The sequence below is a fragment of the Dryas octopetala genome, chromosome 3, assembly GCF_963921425.1.
Source record: "Dryas octopetala chromosome 3, drDryOcto1.1, whole genome shotgun sequence".
In the NCBI taxonomy this organism is placed as follows: Eukaryota; Viridiplantae; Streptophyta; class Magnoliopsida; order Rosales; family Rosaceae; genus Dryas; species Dryas octopetala.
Window position 1 is genome coordinate 10,207,620 of NC_141368.1, and position 14,999 is coordinate 10,222,618.

Here is a 14,999-nt window from a genome sequence, read left to right on the forward strand (position 1 = left end):
CTCTAAATAGAATTAGCATAAAGAATTCTGATATAGGATTTCATCCTGGCATAAAAAATTTTAATATAGAATCTCATCCGAACAGGTGGAATGACTTAGAGTGTGAATGTAATAATTCCTCTGCTATGTACATCATAGCTAGTAACATCTACTAGCATAAAAGATAGAGTATAAGATTAGTTCAGACACGTTTTCAACCTTATTTAAATGTACACTAAGTAACAATCCACACAAAATAACTAATCAAGTAAGATTAGAGAGCGAGAGAAGAATTCTAATACCTCTAGAAATACTACGAAAGTGAGAAAGCGCTATAGTTTTGACACGAAAAAATCACCACGAAGCCCTAAGTTGCACCACACCATTAATCAAAAACCCTATGCCACCCTTATGTGGCTGGGGGGCAACAGCTCAATTGGACAGGATTAGTCATTCAAAAGTATTACACATGTTTTTCCATGTGTTGGGCTCCTTTGTTTGTGGGCTTATATAATACTTATTTGGACAATGCATTTCACCCAACTTTTTTTTTTTTTTTTTTTTTTTTCAATTTACATGGCACGTTTATTTTGAATTAACAATATCATTATGTTTTTAGTACAATTGTGGTGTGCAGTGTGCACATTATGTGCGCATTGGTTAGGAGAAAAAATTAACACAAGTAGCATTTTTCTACTTATTTTCATACGGAATCATATTTAAGAATAAGAATAAAATTAGAAACACCAACTATTATTTCAAGTTTATTTAGATTATAATTCAAATTTTCAACTTTTGTTCACCAAAATGACATGACATTTTCTTACTTATTGTAAATAAATTAGGTCCAAAGTAGGCCTAATTATTAAACAAATGAAATACAGCCAAATTAATTAAGATCTAAAAAATTGGGATAATAGTTGGTGTCTTTAGTACTACAAAAGTAATGCTATTTGGACCATCTAAACTAGCAGAGATTTTTCGGTGTAACCGATACAGTGTCACGTAGTGTAACCAGTATATGTGTCATAATATGGATGAATGTTATTAATATTATACCCTACTAATATAAAAATATCGTCCAATAATACTCTTACACGTTGGACTGATTACACCACGTGACTGTGTATCACACTACAAAAAATTTGAGCTAAGCTCACCTTCATTGGTTGTTATAAAAGGGGTGACAATTAAGCAATAAGAACTAAATTGCCTCGATTTTAACAAAAATGGGTGGCAATTGGGCAATAAGGACTAAAGTTCCCAATTGCCACCCATTTTATAGCAACCAATCATTGGTGGGCTTTGCTCACATTTCTTGTAGTGTCAGTTACATTGAAAAAATTCTCCTAAAGTAGCCATCTTGTAGAAAAAAATTTTGGTATGACTATAACACCGTCACGTGGTGTTACTAATCCATATGTTATAATACGGGTGAATGATTAATTTATAATATTAATAAATAGGAAAAAAACTTACCTATCAAGGTGAGACTCACCCATGTGGGACCCATACAAGCTCATTTTCATTAGAGAGATGACATATATGGTGTGTTTGGCTGTAGAAAAAAACTTGAGATTTAAAAAAAAGTTCGCATTTTACTTGTGGAAAATTGAAAAATTATGTGTTTAGCAAGATTAATAGGGAAATTCACATTATGAGGGAAAAATGTGTGGGATTTGTAGAGCTGAATTCTGAGTCTAAATTATAATAAAATAGGTGTCATTTTACAATTCTGGTTCAATTAAAAACTCTCTTTTCCAAGGGGAAAAAGCTAGGGAATTCTTAAAAAAAAAAAAAAAAACAGTTACTCAAGAAAAAACCAAACAGAAATTCCCTGCAGATTTCCGATGAAGTTTGTGCCTGAAAATTGAATTGTATAATAGAGATTAGCTAGTTTTCGGAGGTTGAAATTAAAAGAAAAGAAGTTTCACTGTAATGGACATCACATGATTCGTTGGTTTGTTTAGAAAGAGAGTTTTGCATTGCATTAGATACTAGATACTTAGATAGCCTCGTTTTGTGTGTATATGGAAAAATACGGCTTCTTTTGTTTATACTTTTTAGCCCTTGCATGTTGGATTATTGTAACTTGGCGTAAATATCAATCTAAAACCAAGATGCTCTCTCTTGTTGATAATATATATTATAGCTTCCACGTGCTCCACCGTGTTTTATTCTAAACAAAAAAAAAAAAAAAAAAAAAATGCTGCTATTTGCACACCCTTTTTTAAAAAAAAAAAAAAAATTAAAGGAAAAGACCTTATACCTCATCCATTTTTCTTTTTGCACACCCTTCCTAAACAGAAAAAAAAAAAAAAAAAACACACACACAAACCCAAAAATCACACACCATCCCCATCTCCCCCCCCCTCCCCGTACACACCCCCTCACCCACACACCTCCTCCCCACCTCTCCTCTCTCCGGCACACACCCATCCCCGAGCAGCCTACCACCACCGACGACCACCCCACCCTCTCTTCTTTTTCTTCCCCCTACCCGGACCACCTCCCTTCCTCCAGCAAGCTCACCGTCGCGCGCCGGAGAAGAAAACTAAAAAAAAAAAAATTGGATCGGGTTCGGTGGACCAGTGCCGAACCCGATGGTTTCGTTCGGTAGGTACCTACCGAACAATCCTATTCTATTCGGCGAGTACCTGTCGAACGAAACCACCGGGTTCGGCACTGGTCCGCCGAACCCGCTGCAATTTTTTTTTTAAAATTTGTTTGGCTGTTTGCTTGGGTGAGAGGAGAGAGGGAAGGAGAGATAGAGAGAGAGAGAGAGAGGAGCCGAGGAGGGGCTGCCGGGCTAGTTATGGTGGCTGTTTTGGGTGGTGCTGCGCGCGGTGGTGGTGTTGCGAGGAAGGTGGTGGCGCGCGGTGGTGGTGGTGTGAGGAATGTAGTGTTGCTGGTGCGAGGAATGTAGTGTTGCTGGTGCGTGGAAGGTGGTGATCGGGCAGAGGGAAAAAAACAGAGCAAGGGGGTGTGTACGGGGGGGAGATGGGGATGGGGGTGTGTGGGTGAGGGAAGGGCCAAATGATCTTTTCTCTTGAATTTTTTTTTTTTTTTCATAAAAAGTGTGTAAAAAGAAATTTAGGAGTGTGCAAATAGCACCCTTAAAAAAAACAAAGGATTCTCTACACTATATAAATTCTTAAACAAATTTTATGAGCTACCTCAAACCATAAAATTTGCAGTCATTTTCTAACTTCTACGTATATATATTTAAATAACAGACAATAGAAAATGCAAACGATAGAAATTTGATAAAGTAGTTAGTAATTTGTTTTGGTCAACTGTAATCTAAAAGAGAGAGGATTTGGCTCCTTTTCCGAATTCCCAGTTTCCGAAATCTCAAGTCTGAAGTCTGTAGAAGTAGTCTGTCTGAAAATGGCCAGTGATTCTCCCACGCCAGTCCATATCCTTAACCTCCCACAAGTCCTCCTCTTGGCGCCAAACCCCATCTTCAGTGTCATCGAATCCAAAGCCTCCCACAATCTCCACTTCCTCAAACCCTGGGACTCCCCTCTCCCCCAACCCCAGTTCCTTGCCGCCCACGCGCGCTCCGTCCAGGTCCTCCTCTGCTCAGCCCCCGCACCGCCCGTCACCGCCGACACTCTCCGATCTCTCCCCTCCCTCAAACTCATCGTCGTCAGCAGCGCCGGCCTCGACCACGTCGACTTGGCCGAGTGCCGGAGCCGCCGCGTCGCCATTGCCAGCGCCTCCAAAATCTTCGCTTCCGATGCTGCTGATATGGCTGTGGGGTTGTTTCTTGATGTTATGAGGAAGATTTCGGCTGCGAATCGGTATCTCCGAGATGGGTTTTGGGCTAGCAGAGGAGATTATGCTCTTGGTTCTAAGGTCAGCATTTCTCATTTTTAATTTATAGTTTCTGGTTTTGTTTGCTTCTTGGGAAAATATTGAAATAGATTGTTTTCGATAAAACGTGTTCGAGTAATAAAAACTGATTGATTTCTATTGACCACAAAAGTTGTATTTATACAAAGAGTCTATTACAGGGAAATAAATTAATACATTAATTACATATTAATACAAAGAGTCTATTACAGGGAAATAAATGAATACATTAATTACATATTAATACCATATACTAAATGAATACACTAATTACATATTAATTAATACCATATAATTCTCATTAATTACACAGTTGACTTACGTCAACATTCCCCTTCAAGTTGGTGCACATATGACACACATGCCCAACTTGACTAGTGAGTCAAGAAATACCCTGCTCGCTACTGCCTTAGTAAGCACATCCGCTAATTGATTTTCGGACTTGACAAACAGAAAGTTAATTATTCCAGCCTCAAGTTTCTCCTTGATAAAGTGTCTGTCAACCTCAACATGCTTAGTCCGATCGTGCTGAATAGGGTTATGAGCAATATCAATTGCTGACTTATTATCACAATGTAACCTCATACCAATCCTTGGTTTAAAACCAAGGTCTGTCAATAAGTTCCTCAACCACAGTAGCTTACATACTCCTAGTGCCATACCTCTGTACTCTGCTTCTGCTTTTGTTTCTTACTTTTCCAAGTTATAAGATTTCCTCCTACAAAGGTGAAGTATCCTGAGGTTGACCTTCTGTCATCAACTGAGCCTGCCCAATCTGCATCAGTGTAGCCTTCAACATTCAATTGACCATACTTAGAAAACAACAAACCTTTACTTGGAGCAGACTTCAAATATCTCAGTATGCGCTCCACAACATCCATATGAGATTTGCATGGAACGTGCATAAACTGACTCACAACACTCACTGCATAAGCAATGTCAGGCCTAGTATGAGACAAATATATTAATTTACCAACCCCATCATTCTTGTTTCAGATAAAAGGTCAAGTACATACTTTCGTTGAGAAAGGAAAATCCAATTTTTAGACCGACCAACCTTAATCCCAAAAAAGTATTTCAAGTCTCCAAGTTGCTTCATCTTAAATTCAGTGGCCAAATACCTCTGTAAGTTGGATATCTTCAGCATCATCACCTGTCACTACCATATCATCCACATATATAATTAAGGTAGTAATTTTACCTCATTTACGCTTCAAGAATAAAGTGTGATCGAAATTACTCTGTCTATAACCATAATTTTTCATTGACTTGGAAAATTTACCAAACCACGCTCTTGGAGACTACTTCAACCCATATAGGGTCTTTTTCAACTTACACACCTTCCTTGTTCTAGAAAATTCAGATATGCTTGGCGGAGGATCCATATAAACCTCTTCAGTTAAATCACCATGTAAGAACGCATATTTTACATCAAACTGAAGAAGTGACCAATCTAAATTAGCAGCCAATGACAACAGTACTCTAACTGTGTTTAGTTTAGCCACTTGAGCAAAAGTTTCCTCATAGTCTATGCCATATGATTGAGAATACCATTTTGCTACCAACCTGGCTTTAAATCTTTCAACGGACCCATTTGCATTGTGCTTGATTGCGAACACCCATCGGCATCCACTGTCTTATTTCCCTTTGGTAGTGACACAAGTTCCCAGGTTCCATTCTTTTCCAGCGCTTCCATTTCCACAGCCATAGCTTTAGTCCACCTAAAATCTGCTAAGGCATCCTGCAATTTACTAGGAATAGAGACAACAGATAATTAATGTACATAAGACTATGAGATGAGATATGGTTACTAATGGGATACTTAACTTTGGCCTTAGGGTTAGGTTTATATGTGACAGGGGGTTGACCACGAGTAGAGCGAGGTGAAAGTTGATATTTAGAAGGGTTAGACTCAAGAGTAACTAAATTATGATCTTGAGAATCAAGATTAGACAATACCTCTGTGGAATCAATAAGAGAAGATTGGACCAATGGTTCAGTCGGAGAAGTAGGTGTAGTGTACTATCATGGACCATAGTCTCGGAACCTTGGGAATCATCAAACACATTAGAAGAACCACAAATGTCCTCACCAGTCAAGTGGGACTGGTCCTTCAGTGACTGTTCTTCTGCGGACCGATCTTGATGATGCTCTGAGAATCGGTCCTCTGAGGCATGCTCCTGCAATTCAGCACTAGTAAATGCCTCAAAGAACCCAAAATCATCGCGATTCTGCACTTCATCAATGGTCTCCCCCTGAAAGGAAGAATCAGAGATCTGGTTGGAATAAAAGAACAGATGTTCATGAAAAGTCACATCCATGGTAACATACATTCGCCGGGAAGACGGATGATAACATCTATATCCCTTCTGAGATGGCCCATATCCAACAAACACACATTTTAATGAACGAGGTTAAAGTTTAGACCGTTGATGAGAATGTAAGTGAACATACACCACACAACCAAATACCTTAGGTTCCAAATGAAGAACTGAGGGTAATGAACGGTGATTGGAGAAGACATCTAACGGTCGTCGAAAACCAAGGGCACTGGAGGGAGTCTGGTTGATCAAGTAGACAGTGGAACTCAAGGCATCACCCCACAAGTGTGACGGAACATGACCCCCAAGAAGAAGAGAGCAAGTAACCTCCAACAAATGTCAATTCTTACGCTCCACCACCCCATTTTGTTGAGGAGTGTGAGGACAAGAGGTCTGGTAGAGAACCCTAGTAGAATGCAAAAAATCAATGAACTCCCGATTCACATACTCACCACCATTATCGGACCGAAGAACTTTAATAGCAGACCCAAATTGAGTTAAGACCATATGATGGAATTGTTTGAACACAACACACACATCACTTTAATGCTTTAGAAAATATACCCAAGTCATCTTGGTGCAATCATCTATGAAAATAACAAACCAACGCATGCCATTATCGGTGGTGCATGGCGCTGGTCCCCAAACATCTGAATGAATTAAAGCAAAAGGAATTCCAACTTGATTATCATGTGAATGAAAAACTGTTCGATGAATCTTATCCAACACACATGTAGCACAATGAAAATCAGAAAGATTACACCCAACAAATAATGAAGGAAATAAACGCCGAAGGTAACGAAATGAGGGATGACCTAGTCGCTTATGCCACAACCAAATTTGCCTCTTATTATGAAAACTATCACCACCCACATGATGAGAGAAACTGCTACCATTTGGCTTTGGAAACCCGCTATCCAGATAGTACAAACCACCTCGTCTTTCACCATTGCCAATCTTCTCCTTGGTACGAATGTCCTGAAATACACAGTGAGTTGGAAAGGAAAGAGCTACACAATTATAAGACTTGGTTAGTTGACTGACGGATAGCAAATTACAATTAAGAAAGGGTACAAAGAGAGTGTTTGTTAAGGATAAGGAAGATGACACAGACACAGTGCCTACTCCAACAACCGGAGAAGACACACCATTGGCATTTGTAATAAACGGCTTTGGGCATTTAAAGGACAAACTCTGAAACACATAGCGATCACAAGTCATATGATCCGTTGTACCTGTATCAATTATTCATGCACTATCACATGTAAATTCTAGAGTGCTCAAAGCAGAACTAAATGTACCTGACTTGGCAACAAAGCCGGAAGCGGTGACAGAATGGCCTCTGGGAACCGGTTCCTCCACCTTAGGATCAGAAGACACCTTCTGCCCCTTTGGATGCCATGCCAGATAACCATGTTGTTTGAAGCATGTCTCAACCACATGACCGTCACCACCACAATGAGTACACTTTCGAGACTTCTTAGAATCAAATAGATTAGGAGCATGCTTGCTCACCATGGCAGTCCCATCAACCTGAGATGCTCCAAGCATAGCATCTTGTCTATTTACCTCTTGACACACCGTTGCATAGGCCGCTTGCAAATTTGGAAGAGGAGACATAACAAGAATTCGTGCCCGAGCACCATCCAAATGAGAATCCAAGCCAGCCAAGAACACATACAGCCGGTGAGAATTCTGGATGGTAGTGTATTGCTCAATGTCACGAGTACACTCCATAGTACATGGCTCGATCGCATCAATTTCCTGCCACAATTTTCGCAACTTTCCAAAATAAAGAATAATAAACCCTCCATTTTGTTGGACAGAAAATACCTCACAGTGAAGCTGGTATGCCTTTGAGGCATCTTGTCCCACCGAATAGGTTTGTTTCAGTGCATCCCAAATGGCTTTCACAGTAGGCAAAAGAAGAAAGATGGTCTGGACGTCTTTTGTCATGGCATCAAGAAGCCATGACTTCACCATGCAATCATCCTTATCCCAAGTTTCATATTCTGCCGAATGCACATCTTTGGGTGCTGCCTTTGAACCAGTGATAAAGCCTCATCGTTTCCTGCCTTTGATTTTGTTCTGAGCATTAAGAGCTCAGTCAACATAGTTAGCGCCATCAAGCTTCTCAGGAGTGATTAAAGCGAACATCTTTTGCGAACTCAATGGTGGGATAGATGAATCCACCACATTCTTGCCTTTATCTTCTCGAGATTTATTAGAATTAGATGGACTAAAAGAGTCAGAACCATCAACCATAACTGATGATTGAGTGGTGGTAGTAGCAACGGCAGAAAAGAAAAAAAAAAAAAAAAAAAAAAGATCTTGGCTCACAAACTCTAATTTGGATCCCTAAACAACTTTATAGAGATCAAAAAACAAGATAAGTTTGTACGATTTTGTGGCAGGAATCGATAACCAAGGTACCTAGAATCACAATATTCCCAAAACACAAACAAAACCCTAATTCCTATGGATATGCAAAGGCATAAGGGGTTACTCTGATACCATGATAAAACGTGTTTGAGGAATAAAAACTGATTGATTTCTATTGACCACAAAAGTGGTATTTATACAGAGAGTCTATTACAGGGAAATAAATGACTACACTAATTACATATTAATAAAAATAAATGAATACACTAATTACATATTAATACCATATAATAAATGAATACACTAATTACATATTAATACCATATAATTCCCATTAATTACACAGTTGCTCACGTCAACAGTTTTAATGTGGGAAGTAAAGAAATATTTACCGTTAGTTAGTTTGATTGATGTTTAGATTGGTTTTATGGATGAAAAGATCATCACATGTAGCTTTTTTTTAATTGGTTTTTGGGGGGGGAGCAAAACTGAATTTAGATTCCTCATTGTCTTGGTAATCATTGGTTTCTAATCTAAGAAATCTATTAGAAACCCAAGGAATCTTGTTTAGTTCTAATGGAAAACTTAAATTAGAAACCAGGGACAAGGACTTGCCGCATAAGTGGTAAATTGGAAGTAGTGAGAACGGAAAGCATTTGAATTTTTACTACTTCATGATTTTTCCTGGATAATTGAACTATGGAATCTTTATTATTATTATTATTTTTTATAACTTCAATGGTTTTAGTGATTGGAAATTTCAGATAGGAGGCAAACGAGTTGGAATTGTTGGACTAGGAAACATTGGTTTAGAAGTTGCTAAAAGACTTGAGGCCTTTGGCTGCAATATCTTGTATAACTCAAGGAAGGAAAAACCGTTTGTTTCATACCCTTTCTATTCCGATATTAGTGAACTTGCAGCTAATAGTGATGCACTTGTCGTTTGTTGTGCGTTAACTGATCAAACCCGCCATGTGATTAACAAGAAAGTCTTGTTGGCATTGGGAAGAGAGGGGGTGATTGTTAATATAGGACGTGGGGCTATTATCGATGAGAAGGAAATGGTGCAGTGTTTGGTGCGAGGAGAGATTGGAGGGGCCGGTTTGGATGTGTTTGAGAATGAGCCTGAAGTTCCTAAAGAGCTCTTTCCCTTGGAGAATGTTGTGTTGTCACCACATCGAGCTGTCCTTACACGCGAATGTTTCGTGGGTGTGTGTGAACTAGTAATAGCAAATTTGGAAGCATTCTTCTCAAATAAACCGTTGCTTTCTCCAGTGGTGGATTATTGATTGGACTTCTATTTGCAGATTAGAGTATCCATAATTTCTTGAAGCATCTTGCACTTCATCTCTATGGTTTGTTTCCCATGGGGATGATTCATTCAGAAACCACATTTGCACAATGGAGATTTAACAATTTTTGTTTTAATTTTTCTTCTGGTAAGTTCCCTGCACTTTTCTGAATCGATGCAGGGTACAAAAAATTGATGCAATGAATAAGGCAATGGGAGAGGGCAAGGATGAAGAACTGTAGGGTTATTGTTACTGAGATTTATTTTGAGAGTTGTATGATTTACAAGAAGCATGCAGTGTGGAATTGCTTGCCATTTGCCAATGACAGTGATTTGTTGAATTTTCACTCTGTTTTCGGCAGGACTTCAATATGTATGCCTTAGTCGTATGACTCTTATCTGAAACCGTTTGTAACCTTGTATTTATTGATGAATGAGGCAGCGTCAAAGAATGTATGTTTATATAAAATGCTTTTGTCTAGTGCTCCTTCTACATTTTGTGAATTCATAATTTACTGATTGCAAAAGTTTAATGAAGAATACAAACTAGAATTTCTGGAGATTCAGAGCATGCATGGATTGGAAAGTGGGTAAAATAGTAAAAAAGTTATGATTATGTAACCCATTATTACCATTCCAATAAGAAATCCAAAAAGACGAACTTCAGGGAATTGAGTCTGGAGAGAGATTTGTTTGTGCTGGCCACAGTATGCTCCCAAGTTGGACCTCCCATCACTGCTGTATCCTCCAATTAATCACTCACTAGAGACCAAGTAAGTCTCTGACAGTAAAACTGCTTAGACCTTAGATTGCTGAAAAGTCTTGTATTTTGTCACCTATTTTTCCACACGTGTTTATTAATTAAGAGCCCTTAGAAAAATAGAAGCCAAAAACATATTTTTCTGTTACATTTTCGCCCGCAAAAGTTGGTTAGACGTTGGAAATTTAGTCTCCTCGCTGCACTCTGCAACTCAATGAGCTAGACACTAAAACCCTAGAGACACACAGTCACGCCTAAAGCTAAAACCCTCCATGTTCCTCCTCACCAAGCTTTCCCGCCAAAAGCCAAACTCACTCGCACTCATTCCCACGCGCCACCTCTCCACCCCCTCGAAACTCCACGACCACTACTCCTTCAAACCCCCACCCTCTCTTTCCCCAAACGCCCAAGACCTCAGCCCAAACCCTGATCCCAAACCCAAGAGAAAGCAGAAACCCCAGTATCGCCCACCGTCGTCTCTCGATCGAACGGGTCAGAAGCCGATTCATTCGGATTTGCCGTTCGATTTCCGGTACAGCTACACCGAGAGCAGCCCGGCAGTCAGGCCCATTGGGCTGCGGGAGCCCAAGTACTCGCCTTTTGGGCCGGGGCGACTGGACCGGGAGTGGATTGGGGTATGTGCCCCGGCAGTGGACCCGAGGGTGAGGTCCGTGGAGGGAGCGGAGGAGGAGGGTCCGAAGCTGGAGGAGAAGAGGAGGGTCAGGAGAGAAAGGGTTCAGGGAGAGCCTCTCACTCCGGCTGAGAGGAAAATCTTGGTGGACAAGTGCCAGAGGCCCAAAACCAAGAAGCAAATCAATTTGGGTAATGGGGTTTTTGGTTTCTGCTTTGGGTTTTATGAGCTGTATTTGAGCTTTTCTGATAGTGCAATGTGTTTGGTGATTTGAGTATTTAGTTTCTGTTTTGTGTTTTATGAGCTGTATTTGAGCTTGTCTGATGGTGTATTGTGTTTGGTGATTTGGGTCTTTGGTTTTTGTTGTAATTGATATAGGTCTGAGCTTATTGAGTTTTAGAGTGTTATAATTTGGGTGATTTGGTTTTATTTTATTGTTGTGGGTATTTTGGATTTCGGTTTTACTAGTTTGGTGAGTAATCTGGGTAGGGTCTTCTCTTCTTGGGTTCTATTTGGTGCATTTGCTTTGTTGGGTTTTATTGTTCTGTTTTGTGATCAAAGTGGTTGAGGCAAAAGTTTGCGCTTTTGCAAAGTTTTCAGTTTTCATAAACCTATTACTAAACAAAAATAAGCACTGTAATTTATGATAATGCATTTTAACCGCTCTTATTTTCTCTTCTATCAATTTAGTGTGTACTGTGGTTGATTTCTTGTAGGGAGAGATGGTTTAACTCACAATATGCTGAATGATATTCATAATCATTGGAAACATGAGGAAGCAGTGAGGATGAAATGTCTAGGAGTTCCCACTGTTGACATGAACAATGTTTGCACCCAGCTTGAGGTATCTTATCTTGTAATCATCAGTCTGCATCGTGATTCTTGACTTTGATGGAATAATCTTTTGTTTTCATTTTTCTCTCTTCTCCTTGAGTCTTTTGCACTATGGTATGTTGTAACCTCATATAGGTCCTTTTTGGTGTTTACGAATTATCAACTATGTTATGTATTTCTTATTAAAAAAAACTACATATACATTTTACACAGGTTGCTTCATGTTTACTTTGTAGTTTCATAAAGCATCAAGATTCTAAGCTGCATCCCATTGTCAACCCTTGTTGCAAGGTTTCGTAGGGCAAGTATTATCAACCTTACCAAAAGCCTTCCACCATTGGCTCCCAGTGAGCTTTCTTTTATCCATGTGCCCTTAAAATGTTGTCATTATAACGCCACAGTATTGGGTTGATGTTAGACACTGATAAATGAAAAGTTAAACTCTGTTGGAAGATAAGCTTCGTAAGTTTGTAAGAGGGGGCATTGAGTAATTGAGAAAGAGTAAAGATAGTGTGCTGATTTTTCACATGATGAAACAGATATTCTAAAAAAGGTGCCTCTGTGGAATCAATGAATAAATTGCATGCAACTTGTAATCTGTTGCTTTTCATCGTGAATTGGATTACTATGGTTACAGGAACCACTATTATTTCTTGGAACTTGGAAGCAATGTCAATGTTACATGTAAGCTTCATGTGTCTGTTGCAGGACAAAACCTTTGGAAAGATCATCCAAAGACAAGGTGGTCTACTTGTGCTCTACAGAGGAAGGAACTATAATCCCAAGAAGAGGCCTGTGATTCCATTAATGTTGTGGAGGCCACATGAGCCCATTTATCCAAAGCTGATCAAAACTACAATTGATGGCCTAAGCATTGAGGAAACAAAGGCAATGAGGAAGAGAGGATTAGCGGTCCCTGCTTTAACAAAACTCGGTACACCCTTTTTCTGGTTTATGGCCTTTTAAGACTACTGTTTCTGTGATCATTAACGAACTAGTTGAAACTGCAGCCAAGAATGGTTATTATGGTACTCTGGTACCCATGGTTAGAGATGCTTTCCTCTCCTGTGAGCTGGTTCGGATAGACTGCCAGGGTCTTGAGAGGAGTGATTACAAGAAAATAGGCTGTAAGCTTAGGGTAAATTTTCAAGCCTTCTTTTCTTCCTCTGCTTAAGCTTTCTTGTGTTACAGTTCTAACTTCCATTGCTCGCATGTAAAATGAGATGCTTGCACTTGAACATCCAACTGGGTAGTCATGAGCAATAATTCCTTATGCGATTCTTTCTTTCTGTACCTGACATGTCTTTTGATGGGATCGGAAGCTTGAATATCTGGGCGAAACACAATAATGGTCATTTGCTTTCTTAACTTTCTTGCCTTTGTTGATGCAGAGTGCCTGCATAACCTGGAATGTGTGATTTCTTTTTGTATTTTGAAGTTTTGATTTATATTTCAGTGTTGATACAGGATCTGGTGCCTTGTATCCTGGTGACGTTTGAGAAGGAACAGATTGTGGTTTGGAGAGGGAAGGACTATAAGCCTGTAGGAGATTCTAACCAAGATTGTATTAGTGGCCGAACGTAGAAGGGACTAACAAGAAAAAATCAATGAGTTGTACAATACCAATGTGTTTCACTTGTAAATACATTTCTTCTTCTCTTCTATTCTATTCTTCTCATGAATATTACTTTTAAATCAAATGTTACCTAAGTACCTAACACTCAAACCTCACAACATTATTTGGATACTTGATCTCATGGTTATGGGTAACACGAGTGTTTTTTTATTTATTTAATTGATTAATATTGCTTTGGTTTTTTTGTTGAGAGTGAGTTTATTTGAACCTAATTATTTTGTACCTTATTCTTGACCCAACTTCTTTTATACAATTTCTTTTACCCACATTACAACCATTGGGGATTATTCTTGTACTTTCTTTAATTTAATCCATCTTCAAAGCCCAATTTCTTAGTTAAAAATGCTCTTAACCTAAATATTAATGTAATATAATCAAACTCATGAACATTAAACATTAGTTAGAAGAAAAAAAAAAGTATAACAATTCAATCAAACAAGAAAATCAATATTTAAGAACTGATATTACACAAAGAGTCAAAGAAAATTGGTGATGATTTACTACAACAAATGTGTAAAACCCAATATTCCAAAAATAATTTTTTAACATGCTTATAAAATTAATAAATAAACTTTAATTGTAGATATTTAAATGAATTCACGAAATTCTTATGAATATATTTTTTGTTGTAGTGTCATTTTAAAACTATCATATCATTCGTACTAATTATATAAAGATTTAATATAGGCTTAATTATTGTTTACCACCTAAAACTGTAACTCATTCCTACATTGTCACCTGTAAGTTTTTTTGTCCCAGATTACCACCTGTAAGTCCGTAACTTACATTCGTATCCCATTTTATCTTGTTCCGTCAACAATTCTGTTAAAAATGCTGACTTGATCGTTAATACTGACGTGGCGCGCTGGATGTGCGCCATGTGTCACATATTTTCTTGTATTTTCTGATTTTTTTATTTTCCTATTTTTATAAACTTTGAAAATTAATTAAAAATAGCTATGAACTCAGAAAAATACACACAAAATTCCTACGAACTCGTCTTGACTAATAATAATTTACTATTGAGTCAAAACACCAATTTTCCCCCTAAAAATTTCTAGAAAATTTAGGAAGTTCAAACTTATTTCTAGAAAATTAAAATATTTTAGACTCTTTAAAAATTCATAAGATAATCTCCCAAACTCCAAAAAATACGAGGTCTGCACCGTTAGTCTTCTAAAAACTAACCATACCTTTCTCGTGAACACTCACTACCCAAAAGACCTCTCAGTCTTAGAGGAAAATAAATTTCCCTTTATAAAATAAATTCTAGAAAAATTCTAGAATTTATGTAAAGTCTCGAAATA

At 38.4% G+C, this 14,999-nt stretch overlaps 2 protein-coding genes across 3 annotated transcripts; both read left to right on the forward strand.

The window, feature by feature from the left end:
* The first annotated feature begins 3,303 nt into the window (after positions 1-3,303).
* On the forward strand, positions 3,304-10,214 carry LOC147290717 (glyoxylate/hydroxypyruvate reductase HPR3-like). The gene is made up of 2 exons (XM_086237618.1): positions 3,304-3,840; positions 9,305-10,214. The coding sequence occupies exons 1-2, from the start codon at positions 3,370-3,372 to the stop codon at positions 9,827-9,829; spliced, it is 996 nt and encodes a 331-aa protein (XP_086093744.1). The 5' UTR covers positions 3,304-3,369; the 3' UTR covers positions 9,830-10,214.
* A 534-nt stretch (positions 10,215-10,748) lies between these two features.
* LOC147290718 (RNA-binding CRS1 / YhbY (CRM) domain-containing protein) lies at positions 10,749-13,926 on the forward strand. Of its 2 annotated transcripts, none has more exons than XM_086237677.1 (5): positions 10,749-11,413; positions 11,939-12,066; positions 12,765-12,990; positions 13,067-13,194; positions 13,524-13,926. In XM_086237677.1, the coding sequence occupies exons 1-5, from the start codon at positions 10,864-10,866 to the stop codon at positions 13,638-13,640; spliced, it is 1,149 nt and encodes a 382-aa protein (XP_086093803.1). In that variant the 5' UTR covers positions 10,749-10,863; the 3' UTR covers positions 13,641-13,926. The 2 variants fall into 2 exon arrangements, with proteins under 2 accessions (XP_086093803.1, XP_086093804.1); XM_086237678.1 differs by having other exon boundaries at positions 13,513-13,653.
* Positions 13,927-14,999: the final 1,073 nt, after the last annotated feature.